At 30.2% G+C, this 24,410-nt stretch overlaps 1 protein-coding gene across 33 annotated transcripts in view; it reads left to right on the forward strand.

Moving 5' to 3' along the window:
• The first annotated feature begins 4,712 nt into the window (after positions 1 to 4,712).
• LOC107446127 (uncharacterized) overlaps positions 4,713 to 24,410 on the forward strand; it is a 36,750-nt gene continuing 17,052 nt past the window's right edge. For 7 of the 33 annotated variants that reach the window (XM_087163841.1, XM_087163855.1, XM_087163851.1 and 4 more), the window contains exons 1-9: positions 4,717 to 4,951; positions 8,054 to 8,197; positions 9,140 to 9,283; positions 11,225 to 11,368; positions 13,394 to 13,537; positions 14,846 to 14,989; positions 15,973 to 16,116; positions 22,184 to 22,225; positions 22,598 to 22,639. In XM_087163841.1, the coding sequence (XP_087019967.1) occupies positions 4,867 to 4,951; positions 8,054 to 8,197; positions 9,140 to 9,283; positions 11,225 to 11,368; positions 13,394 to 13,537; positions 14,846 to 14,989; positions 15,973 to 16,116; positions 22,184 to 22,225; positions 22,598 to 22,639 (1,033 nt within the window). In that variant the 5' untranslated portion in view covers positions 4,717 to 4,866. Of the gene's footprint in view, positions 4,952 to 8,053; positions 8,198 to 9,139; positions 9,284 to 11,224; positions 11,369 to 13,393; positions 13,538 to 14,845; positions 14,990 to 15,972; positions 16,117 to 22,183; positions 22,226 to 22,597; positions 22,640 to 23,007; positions 23,050 to 23,827; positions 23,870 to 24,230; positions 24,273 to 24,410 lie in introns of all 33 variants that reach the window. The other 26 variants (XM_087163827.1, XM_087163828.1, XM_087163830.1 and 23 more) reach the window with 11 other exon arrangements.

The following is a 24,410-nucleotide window of genomic DNA, read 5'->3' on the forward strand; positions in this document are numbered from 1 at the left end:
GTTGTTCGTACTGCAGAGGAAGTAGGCGTTACTGTTTAATATAAGTACTCCGTTTTTGGACGATTCACAATCAAGGATATGTCAGTGTATTTAAAATATTCATCACTCTTTGGATGACTCACCGTAAAAAAAAGTAAATAAAATAAATAGAAATAAAGGGTATATATATATTCTTCTTTACTACCTATTAGAGCATCTATCAAAGCTTTCTATCTTCTGTATTTGTATTTGACGCCATTTCTTGCAGATTGCTTTTAAATCATGTGCAACCGTCCTTCGCCAAGTTTAAAGAAATATCTTAGCATCAAGTCGAATTTTTTTTCTTCTAAAGTTTGTGAAGGCACCGAATTTCAGTATATATTTTAAGATCACTTAAATGGTTCATAAGTTATTCAGTCCATCCTCCCCCCGAAAAAAAACGTTTATTGATGACGTTTAGTGACGATATAGTTTAGTGACGACACTATGATTGCCAGAACTTTAATACAGTTACAATATTTCCTATTATCTGTTTCGTTGCATGCGTTTAAATAAGAGAAAGTTCTCAAAATGTACTGAAATTTCATAAAATTTTAACAGTTTTTACCTTGCGAACTACATTATATTTTTGAAAATTAAATTCTTTTCACGTTTCTCGTGGTTTAATTTAAGATGATATTACCATATTCCAGCTGTACGTACTGCGGAGTAGCATAGAGGAGAAAGTAGGCGTTACTGTCTAATGTAAGTTAGTAACGATGTAGAACTCACCATGATTGCTAGAACTTTAATACAGTTACGATATTTCCTATTATCCGTTTCGTTGCATGCGTTTAAATAAGAGAAAGTTCTCAAAATGTACTGAAATTTCATAAAATTTTAACAGTTTTTACCTTGCGAACTACATTATATTTTTGAAAATTAAATTCTTTTCACTTTTCTCGTGGTTTAATTTAAGATGATATTACCATATTCCAGCTGTACGTACTGCGGAGTAGCATAGAGGAGAAAGTAGGCGTTACTGTCTAATGTAAGTTAGTAACGATGTAGAACTCACCATGATTGCTAGAACTTTAATACAGTTACGATATTTCCTATTATCCGTTTCGTTGCATGCGTTTAAATAAGAGAAAGTTCTCAAAATGTACTGAAATTTCATAAAATTTTAACAGTTTTTACCTTGCAAACTACATTATATTTTTGAAAATTAAATTTTTTTCACGTTTCTCGTGGTTTAACTTAAGATGATATTACCATATTCCAGCTGTACGTACTGCGGAGTAGCATAGAGGAGAAAGTAAGCGTCACTGTCTAATGTAAGTTCAGCATTTTTTAAACGATAACTTGAAATGGCAACAAGTGTATATGAAATTCATGTATCAACATTTCTCCCTACTCCCAAATTGCAGCATAGGGACTGATTGCTCTTCATCTTCCTTTATCTGTGCTTGACTCCATGTCTTGCAAATTGCTTTGAATTCATGTGCAACTATCCTTCGCCAAGTTGAAATAAAATATTGATATTGTCACAGTGACCCGTGATTATGTCTATTCTTTTGTTAATTTTTTTTTAATTGTAATTCTGTTATTTTAGTTTTTCTTTCCCATTTTTTTATTACTACCTACCACCTGTTAAATTTTATCTCATTTTCTTTCCTCTTTACCTATGATGGTTATTTTTTTTAAATCCTTTTTCTTTTTCTTTCCCGTTTCATTTTTTTTCTCATTCCAGGTTCTTTCACTCCCCCTCTTCCCCCCCCTTTCTTTTCCTCCGTTGCCATGAGTTTTGTTACTTGACCGGTACACATTCTTGACCGGTCTCAACCAGATTTTCACTTCTGTCCCCCTCGTGTACATCTACCCTTTTGCACCGCCCTCAAATGAGAGAGAGATTCTTCCTTACCATATTTGGCACGATTTTGGGTATCGTACTAAATGATGGCGGTATCGTACCAAATGATGACCAAATGATCGATACCAACGGTGACCCTGATTGTCTTGAACATTAAATTTTTCACCTTTCTCTCGTTAAATCAACTTCCTTCTATTTTAAATGTGAAACTTTCCCTCTCGTTTCGGACACCACTTCTCTTTCAAATTTCTCTTAATACTTGATCCAGGAGTTCCCTTGTCTTCTGGATTGGGTTAAAAAATTACAAGGCTACGGAGTTGAATATTAACAGTCGTAAACCCAAAATTTGAATCGGCTGTTCAACGACTATATATATATATATATATATATATATATATATATATATATATATATATATATATATATATATATATATATATATATATATATATATATATATATATATATATATAAAACCTACGTAAAATCTTCCAAAACATTTGATGCTGCAAATATTGTTAGAATAGAGTTAATATGGAAGTGTTTCAATAACTTTGATCAACCCCTGCATTTATTTGCTGTACTTTTGAACACAACTCTAAAATCTCGTGGTGCGTTAAACGTCCATTTTTTTTTTAAAATTTTTATTTCACATGTCATGCATATCGATCTGGGAATCTATGATTGAAATTAGCTTTGGTCATTTAGCAAAGTAAAGCATTCCAAGCCCAGAACATTTGATATAAAAAAATTGGATCTATATAACTATTCTTAAGTTGAATACGTAATTCTTACACAAGATTTTAAGTGTTATGTAAAACGCATGTTACTAATAAATAATAAGTTGAACGTAGCCAGCTACATACAAAATAGTGATATATATATAATAAATATGAGGAAATAAATATGGGAAATAAATATAAGGAAAACTAATAAATAATTTATTACATTTTTGATACAACAAGATGTTGTTGTAATAGCTGTTAATACTGTTGTAATAGTTGTTAAAGAAAGATATTGTCACAGAATTAAGTATGTCCTTTATTTAGGTGATTTAACATGATGCAAGTTTAATTTTAACCCTTTTGCACCGGACGGGACATGTGCTGTCCCAGTCCATGGGTGAAAGCCCTTATATAGAAAGACGGAAAAGAGAAAAACCTGGTACGTAAAACATTTCATTCCAGCATTTTTTTCGAAAAAAATGAAATATCTGTAACTATTAAGATTTCTTTTATAATTCTGGCATATATATAAAGCTGCTTCTTTTCCAAGATAAAGTAGATATTGTTGAAAAATTAAAAAAAAGAATAAGTAAACTCCTCCCTAAAACTAGCTATAACTGAAATGGTTTTACTACCAGCCTTTCCTCTTTTCCGTCTCGCTTTCACCCCTGCTGATTTTTCGCCGTATCAAAAGGGTTAAACAATGACAAAAAAAAAAAAAAAAAAAAAAAAAAAAAAAAAAAAAAAACGGAAATGGAATTCTTTTTAATGTTGTTAAGTCTATGATCAAGTAACAAACAAATTACTTACTTTTTTTATTTTGTAGTATTCTCTCGATTTTTAATTTTTGTTAGAAACAAGTTAAGAAATGTTTTGAAAAGGAGTCTCAGCACATATCGCCACCTTGTTAAAAAAAATAAATAAATAAAGGAACATTTACGTAAAACATAATCTGCAGATGCTGTTATAATCTACAGCGCCCACTGCAATGTTGAAGGATTGTTGCTTTTGGGCTTATTTTATACATTGTTATGAGGGAATAATGCAGAATAATTGAGATGTTTGACATGAAACATATTCTGAAAATTTTTAAGACTGTAAAACACTATCTCATTCTTCAGAAAGAATAAATTTCATTGTTTTTTTAAATTTAAATTAAATAGATTTTTATATTCCAAAAATTGAAAAGGGATTGATTTTTTTTCCGTACATTAAAGATATTCAAAATTCAAAAATTGTTTCAGCGAAAAGGATTTTTTACGGAGTTCAACGTGCTTTTCTTTTAAAAAATTAATAAGTTCAAAGATACATGTTAATTTTGCCAATCTCTTACCATATTATTAAACAAAAGTTTTTCAAAATATATATATCATATTTGATTAAAATTATGCACTGCATAATGCAATGAAAAATGTTTCAGCTACATGTGTAGATTGAAATAAATGGATTTTGGTTGACTAATGGCGGAAATCAAAAAATTAATGGAATCAAAATAAAGCTTTAATTCAGTAGCAGTTATAGAGCTCGAGATACGAAATCAAAATAATATTTTTTCCAATGAATTTTTAAGTAAAATAATAAATTTTGCATAATAATATTAATAGGGACAGGCCATGAAAGATAAATCACTGCCTGATCAAAAGCCAAATTTTTAAGAAAATGTATTTTATTAAGGCTTTTGGAGTACAGTAGAGATCATATTGGTCATCGAAAGTTAGCACTACCAAAAGTATATTAAATTCTGCAAACCTCAAATTATCTCATGTTAATATTTAAACATTTTAGCTGAAAATAAGACTAATAGTTAAGATTTGAATATTTTAATGACGGGTTTACTTTTTTCAAAAAAAGATTAGTAATGATTAAATTTATGATAAAAAAGGGTTAGTAATGATTGTATTTATAAAAAAAGGAAGTTTAAAAGTTAGGAAATATGTAACGTCGATAGACAACAAACATATAGACAACACACATAGTTCTTTAAAACAAAACTATACATCAAAAGTGATTGAAATTTATCAGTCAGACACGGTTTTCTGTTTAAATCCCCCTTGTATCTTGCTACTTACTGAGAAGATAACAGTTGCTTTAATATGTAAACAGTTTGAAGTAGTTCAGTAGTCTGTAGCAATTCATTTTTTCTGAATTGAGGACTTACCGGCACTTCTTTATACCTTTCTCAGAAGAAGTCACAGATAAAACTTATTGAAGATAATGAAATAATAAGTTACCACTTCACAAACTTTGGAAAAAAAATATCACCTCAGAAGCTATTTTCTCGAATTACAATAACCAATTGTAATTTTCAAGATGAACAAATGCGTTATTTCTTTTTTACTAATTTGTGTGGCGTATGTTGCAGATTCATTGAGTATTGATTCTACATTCAATGGAGGTAAATGAATTTCAGTGTCATATAACACGCCTTTTGTTTATGTTATAAGCTAATTGGAAAATTCGACTCTTTGCAAATATTGTACTCTTTTCAATGCTCCCAATAAAAAAGTCTTCAGCATTCTTCATTTAACCTGATATCTTCAGGCCATATCCATCAGCATATATGCTTTTAGGTTAATTAGCAAATGCCACTCTGTGCAAATATTACAGTGCTCATAATGCTCTTAATTTGCGCTTAAATATTCATAATGCTCTTAATTTGAAAAGTGTCCAGTATTCTTCATTTATCCTGATATTCTTAGGTTCATCACAATCAACCCATATGCCTTTAAGCTAATTAAAAAAATCCTACTCTTTAAAAATATTGTAATAATTTTACAGTATTCTTTGCTAATTGGAAAAGTATTCATTTCACTTTATTCAATCTGATATTTTTAGCTTCGATACAATCAACCCATATGCCTTTAGACTATACAGAATACGATTCTTTACAAATATTGCAATACTTTTACAATGCGCCTCTCTGATTGGAAAAGTCTTCGATATTCTTTAATAAATGTGATATTTTTAGGTTTATTACAAACAGCCTATATGCTTTTCGGCTAATTAATGTGTGAAGGATTATTCAATTAGCTTTAATTTGCTTAGGCGGGTGCTCTTGTTATTAATAAGCCTTATCCCTTCCAGTGCTTTGAATCGAGATATATATTAAAAACGCATGTGATTTATTATTAATAAAATAGAGCCTCGGTGATTCTGGGGATAGAGCGTCGGTCTCACAATGAAGTAACCGTGGTTCAAATTCCAGAGGAGGCTAGTTGATACAAATCAAACTCTGCTTCCACCTCAAAGCAAGTGAAGTCCTGTTGTAAAATATCCTCAGTGGTAGAGGAATAGAGATAAGATTTCCTTCGCCGAAGGGATGAAATAGAGAATCGATCTTGGGGTGAAATAACGAATTCGACGGTTTGCACTTATAGTTGTCCAGTAACTGCACTTATAGCTGCACTTATAACTGTCCAATTTACAAGTAAAAAATTTTATTACAAAAATTTTAACACTTACCTGCTTTATAAATCTGGAGAATTCCAAAATGATGTGTTCTTCATTTGAAAACTTTATTCTCAAATAATATATACATATATTATCCCTTCATTACTTGAAGATGACATACCACACAATAAAATTTTATAATTGCAAGATCTCGATATGAATTTCAATATGAAACTGAAAAACAGAATTCCAGTTGAAATTTATAATTCAAAACTATTTAATTTAATTTATTAATAATCATCGTAAATGATATTATTTCACGTAATTCGGATAATTCTTTATTGTTGTTTTCCGAATTATATAGATTCAGAAATATATACTATTCTGAAATTATTATAGTTCTGCACTTTCTGAAATCATATTTATTCATTGGAATAAACTAAGCAATGTTGATTTCACTTTAATTTGTAATGAATTCAATAAAAAAAAGGATTTTACCGTAATACACACATCTGTAACAGTATGGAAGTTATCGGTTGCGAGTTTGTTGATTATAGAAAGGTAAAAATTATTGAAAATTTCTTCAAATGATGGGCGCGTTTTGTTTCTGAAAGATTTACCGATGTACTAGGTCGTTTTTTCAAGTTTTTCTGCTTTTTCCTTAGGGAAATTTTGCTTCTTATTTGCTACTAAGAAAATTGCGTCCGTCTTTGCCAATGATTATGATAGAACTAACTGCCTGATATTTTCAGATTCCCGCTAGAGGGCGTACTCAAGCGTTGCGATTCCGAATTGTGAAAACTGTTTATTAAAAATTAAGACAAAAGTAAATTTCATTCAAATTGCACGTTTTCAATAATTATTTACATTTAGTATGGAATTTTAGGATAGCATAACTAAATTTAGTTCTCGAAGATTTCATTGCTGACAGTTGTCATTTGAAAACTGCGAGAAATAGATTTTTTATTATTACAAAGTTTTAGAATTAATTCATGTTATTTCTTTCATTTAAAAAATGGATTTTTGATTTAAATTTTATCATTTTTATATTTCTCAGTTAATTTCTTTTCTTTTTCTTCTTTTTTTATTATTTAAAATAGACAATGTTTGCATAAATATACCACCTAAACGAATCGCTCTTAGTTGATCAACATCTCAAGCGTGCAAAAAGAGAACTACCTGTGTTTCAGAAACATCGGAACAACGGGAAAGAAGACTGTTAACAAATAAACTACGCATTACTCAAGCCCGTTTGTCGGAAACATCAGAACAACGGGAAGCAAGAATGAAAACCAATCGAGAACACACATCGCTATTTAGAAGCTGCCAGTACTCTGATTTGAATCTTAGTGCTTTCATTGTGATCCGACAGCCAACTATAGTCTTCACCCAAGCGTCATCATTGGAAAAATAGATTAATTATGTACGTCTTGTAGTGCTCTCAAATTTACGAATGAAACAGCTGTAATTTGCTGTTCTGGAGGACAAGTGAAACTACCAGACTTAACGTCGCCCAACGAACCAATATCAACTTACTTATCAGGTCAAACAAAGCAATCGAAACATTTTTTGGCGAATATACGCTGGTACAATTCGTGTTTCCAAATTACTTCATTTGGTGCTACAAGTACCTGCCTACTTGATTTACTTAATTATAATAAGTATACTTGATTTATTTAATTCTAAGTCAACAAATCAACAGGGCTTGAAACTTATATAGCCCGACATAACCACCCAAAGTGGCATATTATTATTCAATCTGAAATACCGTAAACCGCATATTTGGCAGAAATCGGCAAGATAACGAACGGGGCCAAAAAGGGAATAAGTAATAAAATCAATTATATTTCCTTTCACCTAAATAATATTCAATTCGATTATACTAGCAGCTTTGTAACATTTTAAAATTATTTGTACAACATATAAATAGAAATAATGACCAAGCTGAATGCGCAGCACAACTCTATTAAATTATTCTAATACTTCTGAACCCTCCTCATATCCTAACCTCTTAATTAATTTATAAGATTATATTTAAATTTTTTTTCCACCTGGTATTAAATATTGCTTATTTATGGTATTAAATATAGATTATTATTTGTTGCAGACGGATATGAGTGTAAAGGTACTGAATGTATAGGGGAAAATCAAAAGTGTGTTCCTAAAGGCAATGATTACTATTGTGACTGCAACGTAAATTTTAAACTGGTAGATGAAGAGAAAAAAGGAGCTAAAGACGTACAATGCAAGGGTAAGAATTAGACCAAGAGATGCGAGAAAATATTATGTTTTTAAGTTATCTCTATTATGATCTTTATGTTAACTCAGCACTCTTGACAATTAAGTCTAATTTAATCTGCAGTATTTTAGAAGAGATGTCAAACGTTTAAGTGATTTTATTCATACTACACTTCTTCAAACTAGACCTAAATGAAAGAGAAATATAAATTTTAAGTGCTTTTAAACATTTCTTTCAATTCGCACTGTTTTTTTAAAAGCCATAATGAATCATGCAAAAATTGAATTAATTTATTTACGAATAGGATAATCTGTCTTTTAAGATAATTTTAAAAACCTAAAACTGAAAAGCGTTGTTCATATAAGCCTATCAAAGTTTTATTGAACTACAGAAGTATAACGAGAGTGCAAGAATATTCATGAAAACTAATTAATGTTCAACGTCCAACTTGATTTCTTTAATTATAATTTAGGTAACTGAAAAAAGTAACAAAATATAAACAGTTCTAGAATATCATATTGCCCGACATACCCACACAAAGTGGCAGTTAGTTATTCAATCAGAAATACCATAAACCGATTAAATGCCCTTCAAATTTCGCTGAAATCGGTAAGATGTCGGACGGGGACAAATAAAGGCTCCAAAATGGGAATAAGTAATAAAATCAAATATATTTTGTATATACTTTTCACCCAATTAATAGTGAATTCGATTTTACTAGCCACTTTCGTAATTAGCTTTGTGACATATAAAAATTATTTGTACAAAATATAATTATCAATAACGACCAAGCTGCATGCACAGCACAACTTTATTTAAATATTCTAATTCTTCAGACCACTCCTCCAATCCTCTCCTATTGATTAATTTTTAACATTATATTTATCAATTTTTTCACCTGGTATTAAATATAGCTTATTTCTGGTATTCAATAAAGGGTATTATTTGTTACAGACACCTTTGAGTGTACATGTACTGAATGTATAGGGGAAAATCAAAAGTGTGTTCCTAAAGGCAATGATTACTATTGTGACTGCAACGAAAACTTTAAACTGGTAGATGAAAACGAAAAAGGAACTAAAGAAATACAATGCAGGGGTAAGAATTAGACCAAGAGATGTGAGAAAATATTATGTTTTTTAAGTTATCTCAATTATGATCTTTATGTTAACTCAACAGTCTTGACAATTACGTGTCATTTAAATTGCAGTAATTTAGAAGAGATGTCAAACGTTTAAGTCATTTTATTCATACTGCGCTTCTCCAAACTCGAACTAAATTAGGGAGAAATATAAATTTTCATTCTCTTTTAACAGTTCGATCAATTCACACTTTTTTTAAAAGCCATAATGAATCATGAAAAAATTGAATAAATATATTTGCTAATAGATAAATTTAAGAACTTAAAATTGAAAACCGTATTTCAAATAAGCATCCATATATCTTGCAAAATTTTATTAAACTGCAGAAGTATAACGAGAGTGCAGGAATATTTTTGTGAACTAATTAATGTTCAACGTCCAACTTGATTTATTTAATTATAATTTAGGTCATCTCTAGGTCATCATTGGGGTGCCGATGCAAATACTCTCTTATAACCACACATTCATTTATAAGACCTTTTCTGGAATAAAGTTATCCGATCTATTCCTGCGCATCTGAAACAAATCTTCAGAAATTAGAAATTCCACAGCAAACAAGCAAATTCACATCGAAGACCATCTTAGACAGTTGGCTCTGGAAGTTATCAGTTGCATACCTAGGGATGCAATGCAGGTTTATACCGATGGTAGTCTTAGAAAAGACCGTACTGGCAGTGGTATTTATATTAGGACCCAGCATCTAGAAAAATCAATAAAGCAAGGCAATCCAGAAACTTGCTCTGTCTTCAGGAACGAGTTCATTGTGATTAAGGAGGGGCTTGACGCTGGTTTTTCCAACGACAGTGATTATGGAGAATTCTGGATTTTATCGGCTAGCCGCAGTGTCCTGCAACATCTTAGTAGCTGGTCCTCTGCAAGCGATGAAACTTGTATATGTATCCTGCTCAAGATAAAAAGATTTCTCCACACCATGACGTACATCTCCAATGGATTCCATCGCATGTTAATATTGGTAGTAACGGGATAGCATATAGATTGCCCAAAGAGGGCAGTGCGGAAGATAAGTCCACCAGGTCATCACTTACTTATCAGGAACTTTGCTCCAATGAAAAATATAGACAACATTAAATCATCCTTCCTCCACCTACTCTCCAATGGTACACCGCAGCAACTCTTGGTACCCTTCTGGGAATCAATTGCAATTGAAGCTCCCAGACTGCCTTGTCCAGATTCTCAACTGACCTTTTAAAATGGTTAACATTCGACTTTGGCACAAAAATTTACTCGACTTGTAAAAAATGTTGTGCCCATCCAGCCTCACCGAAACATATACTTGATTGTATCGGACTATCCAGGGCGGACTTAACTTCCGATCCTCTTCTTGTCACCGACTTTCTGGCTGTCAACAACTTTTTAGAGTTGATTTGAATAATGTCAGATCTATGAGGATAAGTAACAACAACATAACTTAGGCAACTGAGATATGAAACAGAAAATAAACAGGGCTTGAAAATCATATACCCACCCAAAGTGGCATATTATTATTTAACTTGAAATACCGTAAATAGAATAAATGCCCCTTCAATTTGGCAGAAATCGGCAAGATAACGGACGAGGCCAAAAAGAGGTTTCAAAAAGGTAATAAGTAATAAAATCAATTATATTTCTGTTCAATTAAATAATATTGAATTTGATTATACTAGCCGCTTTGGTGATCAGCTTTGTAACTTTTCAAAATTATTTGTTGAACATATAAACATCAATAATAACCAAGCTGAATGCACAGCACAACTTTATTTAAATATTAAAATTCTTCAGATCCCTCCTCCAATCCTAAATTCTTGATTAATTTTTAACATTATATTTAAAAATTTTTTCACCTGGTATTAAATATGGCTTTTTTCTGATAATAAATAGAGGTTAGTATATTTTACAGATGAATATGAGTGTGAAGGTACTGAATGTACAGGGAAAAATCAAAAGTGTGTTCCTAAAGGCAATGATTACTATTGTGACTGCACTGAAAATTTTAAACTGGTAGATGATAAGAAAAAAGGAACAAAAGACGTTCAATGCAAGGGTAAGAATTACACCAAGAGATGCGAGAAAATTATATGTTATCTCTATGATTATCTTTATCTTATATCAACACTCTTGACAATTAAGTGTAATTTAATCTGCAGCATTTTAGAAGACATGACATGGTTAAGCAATTTCATTCATACTACACTTCTTCAAACTAGACCTAAATTAGTGAGAAATATAAATTTTCATCGTTTTTTAACAGTTCGATCAATTCACACTGTTTTTTTATAAGTCATAATGAATCATGCAAAAATTTAATAAATATATTTGCTAATAGAATAATCAGTCTTTTAACATTAGAAACTGGAGTACCCATCCTTCTCTTCCGAGACATCAACTCACCCAGACTTTGTAACGGTACGCGTCTTTCAGTCAAAAGAATAATGACCAATATCCTCGAAGCTATCATAGGAATCGAAGTCATCATCGGAAAAATGGATCATTTATGTATGTCTTGTAGTGCTCTCAAATTTAAGAATGAAACAGCTGGAATTTGTTTCTCTGGTGCAAAAGTGAAACTACCAGATTTAACATCTCCAACCGAGCCATTACCAACGTTGTTATCGGGTCAAGCAAATCAATTGAAACTTTTATTGGCCGGTACAATTCGTGTTTCCAAATGTCTTCATTCGTTGCTACAAGTACGCAGATGGGGAGCCAGATTTATTTATTGCATTTACATGCAATCCTGCCTGAGCTGAAATTAAAGAGCTTTTGTAACCCAGGCAAACATCATCTGATCTTAATGATATTTCCAAGTTAAAACAAAAATTGAGCTCTGTATTTGATTTCATAGTGAAGCGTCATGTTTTTGGAGAGACATTGTGTTTGAAGTCTATTGAATGGCAAAAAAGAGGATTGAAACATCATCTGGTTTATTGAAAAAATAACTCCATGCCAAATTGTTCAACTCATATCGACAGAAATACCTGATGTCGCCATTGATCCAGACTTATTTTATATCATCATCCAAAATATGCTTTATGCTCCGAGTGCATCATCATACATGTCTGTTTGAAAATGCATAAACGATATTCTAGAGAATTATGCATTTTCAAACAGACATGTATGATGATGCACTCGCATAACGAAAATGCATAAACGATATTCTAGAGAATTAACTGGTCCCGCAGTGGACTGATCGTTAAGACACGGTTCCCAGCAGATCACCGAAGTCAAGCATCACTGGCTGCGGTTAGTGTGCGGGTGGGTGACCACTTGGATCAGGCTGCGTGGGGACCGAGGGTGAGCTGTATTGGTCCTCGTTAAACTGTGCTACCGTAAAGTGCTCGACTTCGCGCGTAGGTCGTCGGGCTACCGAAGCGGGGGTGCCATCCCCTCCGCAGAGGATCAAAATTGTGATGGCATGTCTTCGGTTCATCCTCCGGGATGTATCCCAGACCGTCGCCAATAGCCCATTGTGCAGCTCTAGTGCGACGTAAATGAACAAATCAATCAATCAATCAATCAATTAACTGCTGAGACTATCACTGGTTTTTTCAACATGTAATAAAATTCTCATTTCAAATCCCAATCGCAAATCCCATTTACACACTTAAATACAAAATTACAATTCAAGCTGAAAAAATTACCACTCATGCTAGTAAAAAAATAAAATAGAGCTAGTATGAAATAAAATATAGCTAGGAAGAAAATAAAATAGTGGTTTAAAACTAAAATTATTCTAGTTATATTATGTCCAAAAAGTTGCATGAAATTATGTTATACATAAAATGTTCAATGTCATACTTTTTAAATAAAAAGAAAACAAAATTCAAATTTTTGTATTAATTGAGGTCTGCAAATTTTCTTCTTAAAAAATCCTTCGACTAGAAAATTTTCATCTTAAAAAAGTCTTGGACCCGAAATAATCAACGATTTTTTGTCATCAAAAAACAAACAAACAACGCTTTTTCATCACAAACTGCTTCATATCAATTTTAAAAAAAGCAATTTTATCTTTATATAGTTAACATTTCACTTATTTCTGGTATGAAATATAGCTTATTTTTTGATACAGATAAATTTGTGTGTGGAGGTACTGAATGTACAGGGGAATATCAAATGTGTATTCCAAAAGGAAATGATTACTTTTGTGACTGCAATAAAGACTTCAAACTGGTAGATGAAGTAAAAAAAGGAACGAAAGATATACAATGCAAGGGTAAATATAAAAACAAGAAATATGAGAAAATATTATGATCCTAAAGTTAGGTGGGCAATTTTTACAATTATGGTTTTATTTGTTTTAAAAAAAGGAAAAAAAAGTGATTTTTAAAACCAATTTTTTTTGTTGTTATCACATTGGAAGAGAAATCGACCAGTGGCTGTTCCTGCCATGCACATATTTTCAAGAAAATATTTTATAGAAATATTCTTGAAGAAAAACAGCGAAAATAACTTTTTCAAAGTTATTGGACAGAAACTGCGATTACGGGTCAATTTAAGAAAATAAAATTAATACTGACGGTGGCTGGCATGTTGAAATTTTCTATATATTTCTTTTCTTTCTTTGTTTTGCTGCACCAAAACAAATATTTTCACGTATATCCTTCCCCGAAACATTAAATGACGCATTTTTAATACAAAAAAGGGGTAAATTTTTTTTAAAATTGAGATCGGAAAACTTTCAAAATCTATCTAATTTTTTTTTAATCATTCCATTTTCTTAATTTTGGTGAAATCAGAAAAAAAAATCAAAACTGCACAAATAAGCAATTAAAATTCTTAAAATATTTGCATATCTTTTTAAAGATTTTGATAGAAATAAGATTTAGGGTAATTTTTTTCTTACAAATTTCCGTGATATTTTAAAGTGAATTAAAAAATTTTTCATCCTCAAATTTTTTTCAAAATATTAAATGTCAAACCTTTTAAAAAATAATTCAAGAAGGTGTGTTTTGTTTCTGTCAATAAGAAAATGAAATAGTGTTTTACAACTAAAATTACTCAAATTCTTTTATGTTCAAAAAGTTACATGAAATTATATTAAAGATAAAATTTTAAATTTCCTATTTTTCATATAAAAATTTTTTGTTGCAAATTTAAGTGATTTTTTTGAAAGTGAATATACAAATTTCTCTTCCTCAATTTTTCTTCTCTAAACGCTAAATATTTAAATTTTCAACAAATAATTCAAGAAGGTGTGTCTTGTTTCCGTCAATAAGAAAATAAAATAGCGGTTTACAGTTAAAATTATTCAAGTTTTTTTTATGTTCAAAAAGTTACATGAAATTATGTTATAGATAAAATTCTCAATGTCATATTTTTTATATAAAAAAACTAAAATTGATATTTTTGCATAAGGGTCTGAAAATTTTCATCTTAAGAAAAATTTTAGATCCAAAATAATCAACGATTTTTTTCATCACAAACTGCTTTATATCAAATTTAAAAGAAGTGCTTTTTTATCTTTAAACAGTTATCCTTTTTATTATTTCAGGTATGAAATATAGTTTATTTTTTATTACAGATAAATATGAGTGTGGAGGTACAGAATGTACAGGGGAAAATCAAAGGTGTATTCCGAAAGGAAATGATTACTTTTGTGACTGCCAAAAAGACTTTAAACTGGTAGATGAAACCCTAAAAGGAATTAAAGATATAGAATGCAGAGGCAAGTATAATTTTAAGAGATACGAGAAAATATTATGATCTTAAAGTTAGATAAACAATTTTGACAATTTCTGAATTACAAGAAATTATTTATAGAAATATTCTTAATGAAAAACAGCTAAAATGACTATTTAAAAGTTATTGGACTGAAACTGCTATTAGGGGTCAAGTTAAGAAGAAAAAAAGTATTTAAGACGGTGGATGGAATGTTAAAATTGTGTATATATTTCTTTCTTTCTTTTTTCTGCAGCTCAAAAAGAAATATTTGTGCGTAAATTTTTCCTGAAATATAAAATGTCACATTTTTAATGCAAACATCAAAAAAGGGGGAAATTTTGCTATGATTGATATCGGAGGACTTTTTAAAGTTATCTATAATTTTTATTAATCATTCAATTTTCTTAATTTTTTTGACATAAGAAAAAAATTCCACACTATGCAAATAAGCATTTAAAATTCTTACAATATTTACCTATCTATTTAAAGATTTTCACAAAAATGAGATTTAGGTTAATTCTTTTTCCAAATTTAAGCGATATCTTGAAGTGAACTGACAAATTTCTCCTCCTCAATTTTTTGATCAAAATGTTAAATGTCAAACTTTTTATTAAATTACTCAAGAAGTTGTGTTTTGTTTCTGTCAATAAGAGAATAAAATTGTGATTTACAGCTAAAATTATTAAACTAAATTATATCCAAAAAGTTACATGAAATTATATTATAAATAAAATGTTAAATGTCATATTTTTTATGCAAACAAATTAAAAGGGATATTTTCGCTTGAATTGAGGTCTGAAAATTTTCACATTAAAAAAATCTTGGATCCAAAATAATCCAGGATTTTTTTAATCACAAAACAAACAAGCAACTCTTTTTTTTTCACCATAAAGTGCTTTATATCAATTTCAAAAAATACATTTTTACCTTTACTAGTTATCCTTTCACTTATTTCTGGTATGAAATATAGCTTATTTTTTATTACAGATAAATATGAGTGTCTAGGTACAGAATGTACAGGGGGAAATCAAATCTGTATTCCGAAAGGAAATGATTACTTTTGTGACTGCCAAAAAGACTTTAAACTGGTAGATGAAGGCAAAAAAGGAACGAAAGTTATACAATGCAAGGGCAAGTATGAGACCAAGAGATACGAGAAAATATTATGATCCTAAAATTAGCTGGAAAATATTGGTTTCAATTTTATTTTAAAAAGGAAAAAGGGATGATTAAAATTTTTTTTTTTCGATGTTGGCAAATATTTAAAGAAAATCGACCAGTGGCCATTGCTGACATGTCATACATCTTTTCAAGAAATTATTTTATACAAATATTCTTGATGAAAAACGGCTAAAATAACTTTTTCAAAGTTATTGGACCAAAACTACGATTAGGGGTCAACGTAATAAAATAAAATTATTACAGACGGTGGCTGGCATCTTAATATTGTCTATGTATTTATTTTTTCTTTTATTTTCTTATATTTTTTTCGCAACACCAAAACAAATTTTTTCACGAAATGTCACATTGTATAAAAAATGTTACATTTTTAATACAAACTACTTAAAAAAGGGAGGGGGATAATTTTTTTTTAATTGAGATCGGAGAACTTTCCAAATGTATCTATATTTTTTATTGATCATTCATTTTCTTAATTTTTGTAACATTAGAAAAGAAAATTCAACACTACGCAAATAAGCATTTAAAATTCTTATAATATTTTCGTATCTTTGTAAAGATTTTTTATAAAATCAAGATTTAAGTTAATTTTTTCTTGTCCAAATTTCAGGGATAAATTAAAATGAATTAACAAATTTTTCCTACTTAATTTTTTTCTCTAAATGTTAAATGTCAAACTTTTCAACAAATAACTCAAAAAGGTGAGTTTTGTTTTTGTCAATCTTCTATATACATAAAAATTAATGTCGGTCTGCCTGTGTGTGTGTCCTTTATATACTCCTAAACCAACCGACCAAAAGCTATGAAACTTTGCATACAGATATTTCAAAGCACGAGGAAGATCACTGTCGACATAAGAACCTTCTACGACAAACCTTTCCAGCGGTATGAGCGAAAGTAAAAATGAAATTTTCTGATTGGTTAAAAATTAGCCATTATTTTAAATTATGCAAGAGCATATAAATCCATCGATACTGTTATAGATCAAAACGAGGTTGTAAACTGCCCAACTGAATTTCTGAATTCACTTGATTTTCCTGCTGCGGCACGTTTTAAGATTGAAAACTGGCGTATCTATCATTCTCCTCCCAAACATCAACCCACCTAGACTTTGTAACGGTACGCGTCTTTCAGTGAAAAGAATAACAACCAATATCCTCGAAGCTACAACTCTAAATGTCAAATTTAATGGGGAAGATGTTCTGTTACTGCGTATTTCAATGACCCCCACAGATATATGCCATTTGAATTTAAACGTTTGCAGTTTCCTTTGCGACTTGCTTTTGCTATGATCATCAACAAAGTCGAAGAACAGTCACTACAAGTATGTGGTCTGAATTTGAAAAATCCATGATTTTTCCTCAGACAGCTCTATGTGGCCTACTCACGTGTCGGAAGACCTTCTAATTTATTCATGTACGCTCTAAACGGTAAAACAAAAAACATTGTTTATTCAAAAGCACTTGAATAAACCTGATTATAACGAGTCGTGAAATTACCAAATGCTTTTCAACAATTAAATACATTTCATATCATAATTAAATACAAAATGTGAAACTTCTGAGCAACAGCAAGCAAAACTGGTTATCGATTGACTGCGCACCTCTCAAGCTCATTCCTCTGAAACATCTGAGCAACGGTAAGCAAGGCAGGTTTCCGATTTAAAATATATTTGTCAAGCTCGTTTATCTTAAACATAAAAACAATGGAAAGTAAGAATAGGAAACGATAGAAAACTCACTTCTCTATTCAAACACCGCCAATATGCTGGTTTAAATCTTTCTTACAGTAATCCTGCTTGGGCTGAAATTAAAGAGCTTTTGTAACCAAGGCAAACATCATCGGATCTTCATGATATTAATGCACGTGAGTTAAAACGAAAAATAAGCTCTATTCTTGATCTCATTGTGAGGCCTCATGTTTTTGGTGAGACACAGTGTTTGATGTATTCGATTGAATGGCAAAAAAAGATTGCCACATGATTTGGCTTATTGAAATAATCACACCATGCCAAATTGGTCAGCTCATATCAGCAGAAATACCTGACTTTGCCATTGGTCCAGACTTATTTCAGATCATCATCCAAAATATGTTTCGTGGTCAGTGTGCATCGCCATACATGTCTGTTTGAAAATGCACAAACGATATCCAAGAGACTTAACTGCTGAAACTATCGCTGGTTTTCACACTTGTTTATCACTGGTTAACCACACTTTTTTCGTCAAAAACGAAAAAAGTTTCGTGAAATTTGAGAGCATCAATTTTTTACAGTGTATCGAATCGATTGTTCTAAGGGAATTCAAAGAGTGAAGTTAAATCTTAGCACCAATAATTGATAAAGCTTACATCAATCTACAGCTCACTGGTGAAAAAAAGTGATGCTCTTTGAAGGTCCGTAAATTTAGCAATAACTAATGTTTATTTAAATTATTTAACTAAGTTCTTGTGTGAATTATAGTAGGGCTTGTTTTAAACATAAAACAAATGTTTTTGGATCATTATTATAAGTTTAAAGGCGGATAATTGGAAAATTTTAAGATATTGACAGTATGGCGGTTTGCTTACATGAAGTGTGCTGGTTAATGCCTTCTTGACGAATTGAACTGACAAACTGGTTATACATATCAAGTAAGTTTCAATCCTTCTTACTAATTGATTAAAAGGCCGGGATAGGCCGGCTGGTTGGGCGTTGGGCCCATATCCAAGAGGTCGTGGGTTAGATCCCCGCCGGCTGAAGACTCCCAGTGTACAAAATGATAGCTGGTGCACGCTAAATCTATAGGGGTCGCAAACTCCTCCAAGTTTCCTTAATAAATCAATACCTCTGGGGGTACTGGGTGGGAGATTGATCGTGCTCTTGTTTAGGTCAAAATTACGATCTACCGATGGATGGCGCGTGAATGTGTCCTCTCTGTAAAATGGGCTGTGATGTATGCGTGTGGAAGAAGTCTGATTTCCGGTAATTGATAATCCACTCCCATAAGACGTCCCGGTAATCCACTGGAAAAGCAGGAAGAAGCGCGATCCTCTGCCTTAAAATTTGCTTGTAAATATTAACAAGTGACATAAGACAAAAACAATTGATTAAGAAAATTAATTGTGGCCAATTTTTGTCGAGCAATTGAAATTTTCTTATTGAATTGATTGGACAAATTACTCATATAAACTATTAAAAAGTGCATGCACGCTTTTAGTTGTATTAAGCAGATATTTATGTTTTCATAAGATTTGCATAAATCTGTTAGTTCTATAAAATAATTTTATAATATTTAAATTCTATTCCCTTCGGTTTTGTTCAAATTGATATTAGTATTTTATCTGTGCTCTGTGTACTCGTATAAGAAACTATTTTTGGGAAATATTGTATATATGCAACCAAAATTTATAATTCTTGTTTTATATTGAACAGTAAAAGTAATTTTACTGATACTTATGTGTACCATATCTTACTGAAATCATAAATGTTAGTGTTTCTGGATAACTAACAAGGTGGCGGTTACTTTACTCCGAGTAGCGTAAATAAGCATTCTAGAAATCACTCAACCGATAACTATCCTCATTTTCGGTGTAGTGGAATACCACATTGGTGTAAAGTAATTGCCACCATTCTTTACAGTTTTCTTTTGTTTTTAAACTATCCTTATTTATTTTTCAGCAAAATTATAAAAACTTTTTTTAATCGATCTTAATATACGCTTGTTAAGGATTCATAGCCAATGCTATTCTGTGCTATCCTCTGCTCGTAGAGGTAACCCGGCGATCAACCCTCCTCTACATGGGTGTCATTGCTGGGCCCATAAGAAGCTACAGTGCTACGGAGATAAAATATAACTAAATCCAAAGCCGAACAAAGGTTTTACAAATATCAATGCAAAACTTATTGCGGGTAACTTTCCAAAGCACAAAAAGCCTTATTTTCACATTTTATAAAAAATTAAACCCTTTATACAAAATTGCAGTTTTCATACAGTTAAAGAAATTCTTTACTATTTACTTGAAAAACAATATATAAACACTGCATATTTTGTAAGGAATTTTGTTCACACTATCAGCAGTCCTTATTCCTGGAATAATTGACTCTCCACCACCTTGAGTACGGCTTTGACTACATCACATATAAATTACATGCATAATTTTCTATAGGTGTCATAAAAAATAGAAAGATATATACTTTTTCATTGAAATTCTAATATTTCCAAATTTCCCATTTTACCCTACTAGTGGGGTAAGACTGGGTGGTTTGACTTTTTACTAGAGAAGAAAATCATTTATAAATGACAGTACATCGATGACTTTTCGAGAATGACATATTGGACACAACAAAACAATGGATATCTGGGTTAAATGTGGCAGTTTTTATGTTGAACAGTTTAACTTCAATGTACCTTAAAATCTTCATTACTTACTTTCATTTGTTAGAGGATCAACTGATGAAAACTCCCCAAAACATTGTTTTTATTACTTTTTCTTAAGTAATTGATTCGGCATGAAGTAATAGTTTATTGTAATAGTTTATAGTAATAGTTTATTGTAATAGTTAATTGTAATAGTTTTGTCGCTATTTCTACTACTACTGAAGATTAGAATTTAGTAATTTTACAATAAATATATTTCAAACTGTATAAATTAACTGTATGGATACAGATTTCACAATCTTACCTGGGGAACCTGTGTCAATATCCAAATGTTTGTATACATTTAAAAAACTAATAATACTTACAAGGGAAACTAGGGAAGTGTGACTCGCCAATTTTGAAATAAACTAGTGGGATGTATGCCTTATGAGGAATAATTTTAGGGGGCAACATTCGTTTCGGCCCATAGAAGGTCCTACGAGAGATAAAAAATAATTAAATATATAGAAAAATCGATATTTCATTACTTCAATGCAGACTATTAGTTATTGTAATTGTCTCATACTCCAATTAATTTTGTGGTACTTTCACGTACTATATAATGCACATTTATTGTTAAAATTGATTTCAGAAATTTTATATATCTGTAGTTTTTCAGAAAAACCTGTTAGGTTAATTTAAAAAAAAAATTGACATCAAATTTTTTTTATTTTGTTTCAGAAAACTTTCAAAATCAATTGGAGTATGTAATTGCAAATAAATTAAAAATTAATTAACAATTATTATTAATTAATTAATTTTCTTATTAATTTATTGATTAGCAAATTAATTAATTATTCAATTAGTTACAAATTAATTGGATTATGAGACAATTACAATAACTAATAGTCTGCATTGAAGTAATAAAATACTGATTTTTCTAAATATTGAATTATTTTTTCTCTCACAGGACCCTCTATGGGCCAAAACGAATGTTAATTAATTTATTAATTAGCAAATTAATTATTTATCCAATTAATTACAAATTAAATGGATTATGAGACAATTACAATAACTGATAGTCTGCATTAAAGTAGTAAAAAACGGATTTTTCTATTTATTGAATTTTTTTTATCTCTCACCGGATCTTCTATGGGCCGAAATAAATGTTGCCCCCTAAAATTATTCCTCATAAGGCATACATCCCACTAGTTTATTTCAAAATTGGCGAGTCACACTTCCCTAGTTTCCCTTGTTAGATGCTGACTTAAATGCATTGCTTAAAACTATGCATGCTGTAAATTATGCACGCCAATTTTTTACAAATATTTAACAATAATTATAATGTTTTACCTTAACTCTATTTGTAAGATTGTGTTTTAAATGAAATTCCTAACATTAGTTAATGAGATAGACATAATAATTGCATCAGTATTAGTTAATTGTTGATTCTGTAAATTATTTAATTGAGCTTTATTCGCTGGAAGATCAGAAAATGAAAAAGTTCAAATAAGAAAAGTTTTGTTTTTATTAACTACTATACGTAAAAGGTAAATGATGAGACATGTACATTTTTAACGTAAAGGTTTTGTGATTTTTTTGCTGATAACCAATTATAAAGCTTAATTAAACTGTTACACAGCAAATATAATTCAAATTATCTAAAATTAACAAATTGTTTATAGATTTCGATACTACACCAGGGGAGCTTTCGACAAGATTCAACTGTAAGTGTATATTACATTTTTTACAAAAGTTAAATCGGTGATAAATGCATTCATTAAGAGCTAAACTGTTAACAACTTTATGCAAGTACTAAACAATAATTGTACACTCTAACATTAAACTTTTTAAAGATCAAACAATGCATACCATAAAAATTTATCAGTGTAAAATATTAGTTTAAAAAAGAAAGTTTTTGAGTGTTTCATGTGGTGATCTTCCAACAAATGAAAACCAATTAGTTTTCGTTAAAAAAATAAACGATACATGTTTTTATTACTGCAGTTTTGTCTATAGTTCGATTGCTAAAAAAATTGATTTAGTAAATTCATAACAATTACATTTCAAAAGATAAACAGTAAGCAAATTGTTTTCAGATTTAACTTCCACACCAGGCGAACTGTCGACAAGATTCAACTGTAAGTATATATTACACTTTTTGCGAAAATTAATCAGTGCTAAATGTGTTCATTAAGAGCTAAACTGTTAACCTTTTTATGCAAGTACCAAACAATAATTGTACACCCTAACATTAAACTTTTTAAAGACCAAACAACGCGTATCATAAAAATTTTTTCGAAGTAAAATTTTAGTTTATTTTAATTTCATTTGTTGGAAGATCAGCATAAGAAATCAGAAACTTCTTTTATTAGTTTTAGTTAAAAAATAAACGATACTTGTTTTTATCACTGTAGTTTTGTCTATATTTTCATTGCTAATAAAATTGATTTAGTAAATTCATAACAAATACATTTCAAAACATAAACAGTACGCAAATTGTTTTCAGATTTAACTTCCACACCAGGAGAACTGCCGACAAGATTCAAATGTAAGTATATATTCCACTTTTTACAAAAATTAATCAGTGCTAAATGTGTTCATTAGGAGCTAAACTGTTAACCTTTTTATGCAAGTACTAAACAATAATTGTACACCCTAACATTAAACCTTTTAAAGACCAAACAACGCGTATCATAAAAATTTTTTCGAAGTAAAATTTTAGTTTATTTTAATTTCATTTGTTGGAAGATCACCATAAGAAATCAGAAACTTCTTTTATTAGTTTTAGTTAAAAAATAAACGATACTTGTTTTTATCACTGTAGTTTCGTCTATATTTTCATTGCTAATAAAAATTGATTTAGTAAATTCATAACAAATACATTTCAAAACATAAACAGTACGCAAATTGTTTTCAGATTTAACTTCCACACCAGGAGAAATGCCGACAAGATTCAAATATAAGTATATATTCCACTTTTTACAAAAATTAATCAGTGCTAAATGTGTTCATTAGGAGCTAAACTGTTAACCTTTTTATGCAAGTACTAAACAATAATTGTACACCCTAACATTAAACCTTTTAAAGACCAAACAACGCGTATCATAAAATTTTTCGAAGTAAAATTTTAGTTTATTTTAATTTCATTTGTTGGAAGATCACCATAAGAAATCAGAAACTTCTTTTATTAGTTTTAGTTAAAAAATAAACGATACTTGTTTTTATCACTGTAGTTTCGTCTATATTTTCATTGCTAATAAAAATTGATTTAGTAAATTCATAACAAATACATTTCAAAACATAAACAGTAAGCAAATTGTTTTCAGATTTAACTTCCACACCAGGAGAACTGTCGACAAGATTCAAATGTAAGTATATATTCCACTTTTTACAAAAATTAATCAGTGCTAAATGTGTTCGTTAAACTGTTAACCTTTTTATGCAAGTACTAAACAATAATTGTACACCCTAACATTAAACTTTTTAAAGACCAAACAACGCGTATCATAAAAATTTTTTCGAAGTAAAATTTTAGTTTATTTTAATTTCATTTGTTGGAAGATTACCATAAGAAATCAGAAACTTCTTTTATTAGTTTTAGTTAAAAAATAAACGATACATGTTTATATTACTGCAGTTTTGTCTATAGTTTGATTGCTAAAAAAATTGATTTAGTAAATTCATAACAATTACATTTCAAAACATAAACAGTAAGCAAATTGTTTTCAGATTTAACTTCCACACCAGGAGAACTGTCGACAAGATTCAAATGTAAGTATATATTCCACTTTTTACAAAAATTAATCAGTGCTAAATGTGTTCATTAAGAGTTAAACTGTTAACCTTTTTATGCAAGTACTAAACAATAATTGTACACTCTAACATTAAACTTTTTAAAGACCAAACAAC

This window comes from Parasteatoda tepidariorum, chromosome 5, assembly GCF_982258835.1.
Source record: "Parasteatoda tepidariorum strain Cologne lab strain chromosome 5, Ptep-v5.0, whole genome shotgun sequence".
NCBI classification, from domain to species: domain Eukaryota; kingdom Metazoa; phylum Arthropoda; class Arachnida; order Araneae; family Theridiidae; genus Parasteatoda; species Parasteatoda tepidariorum.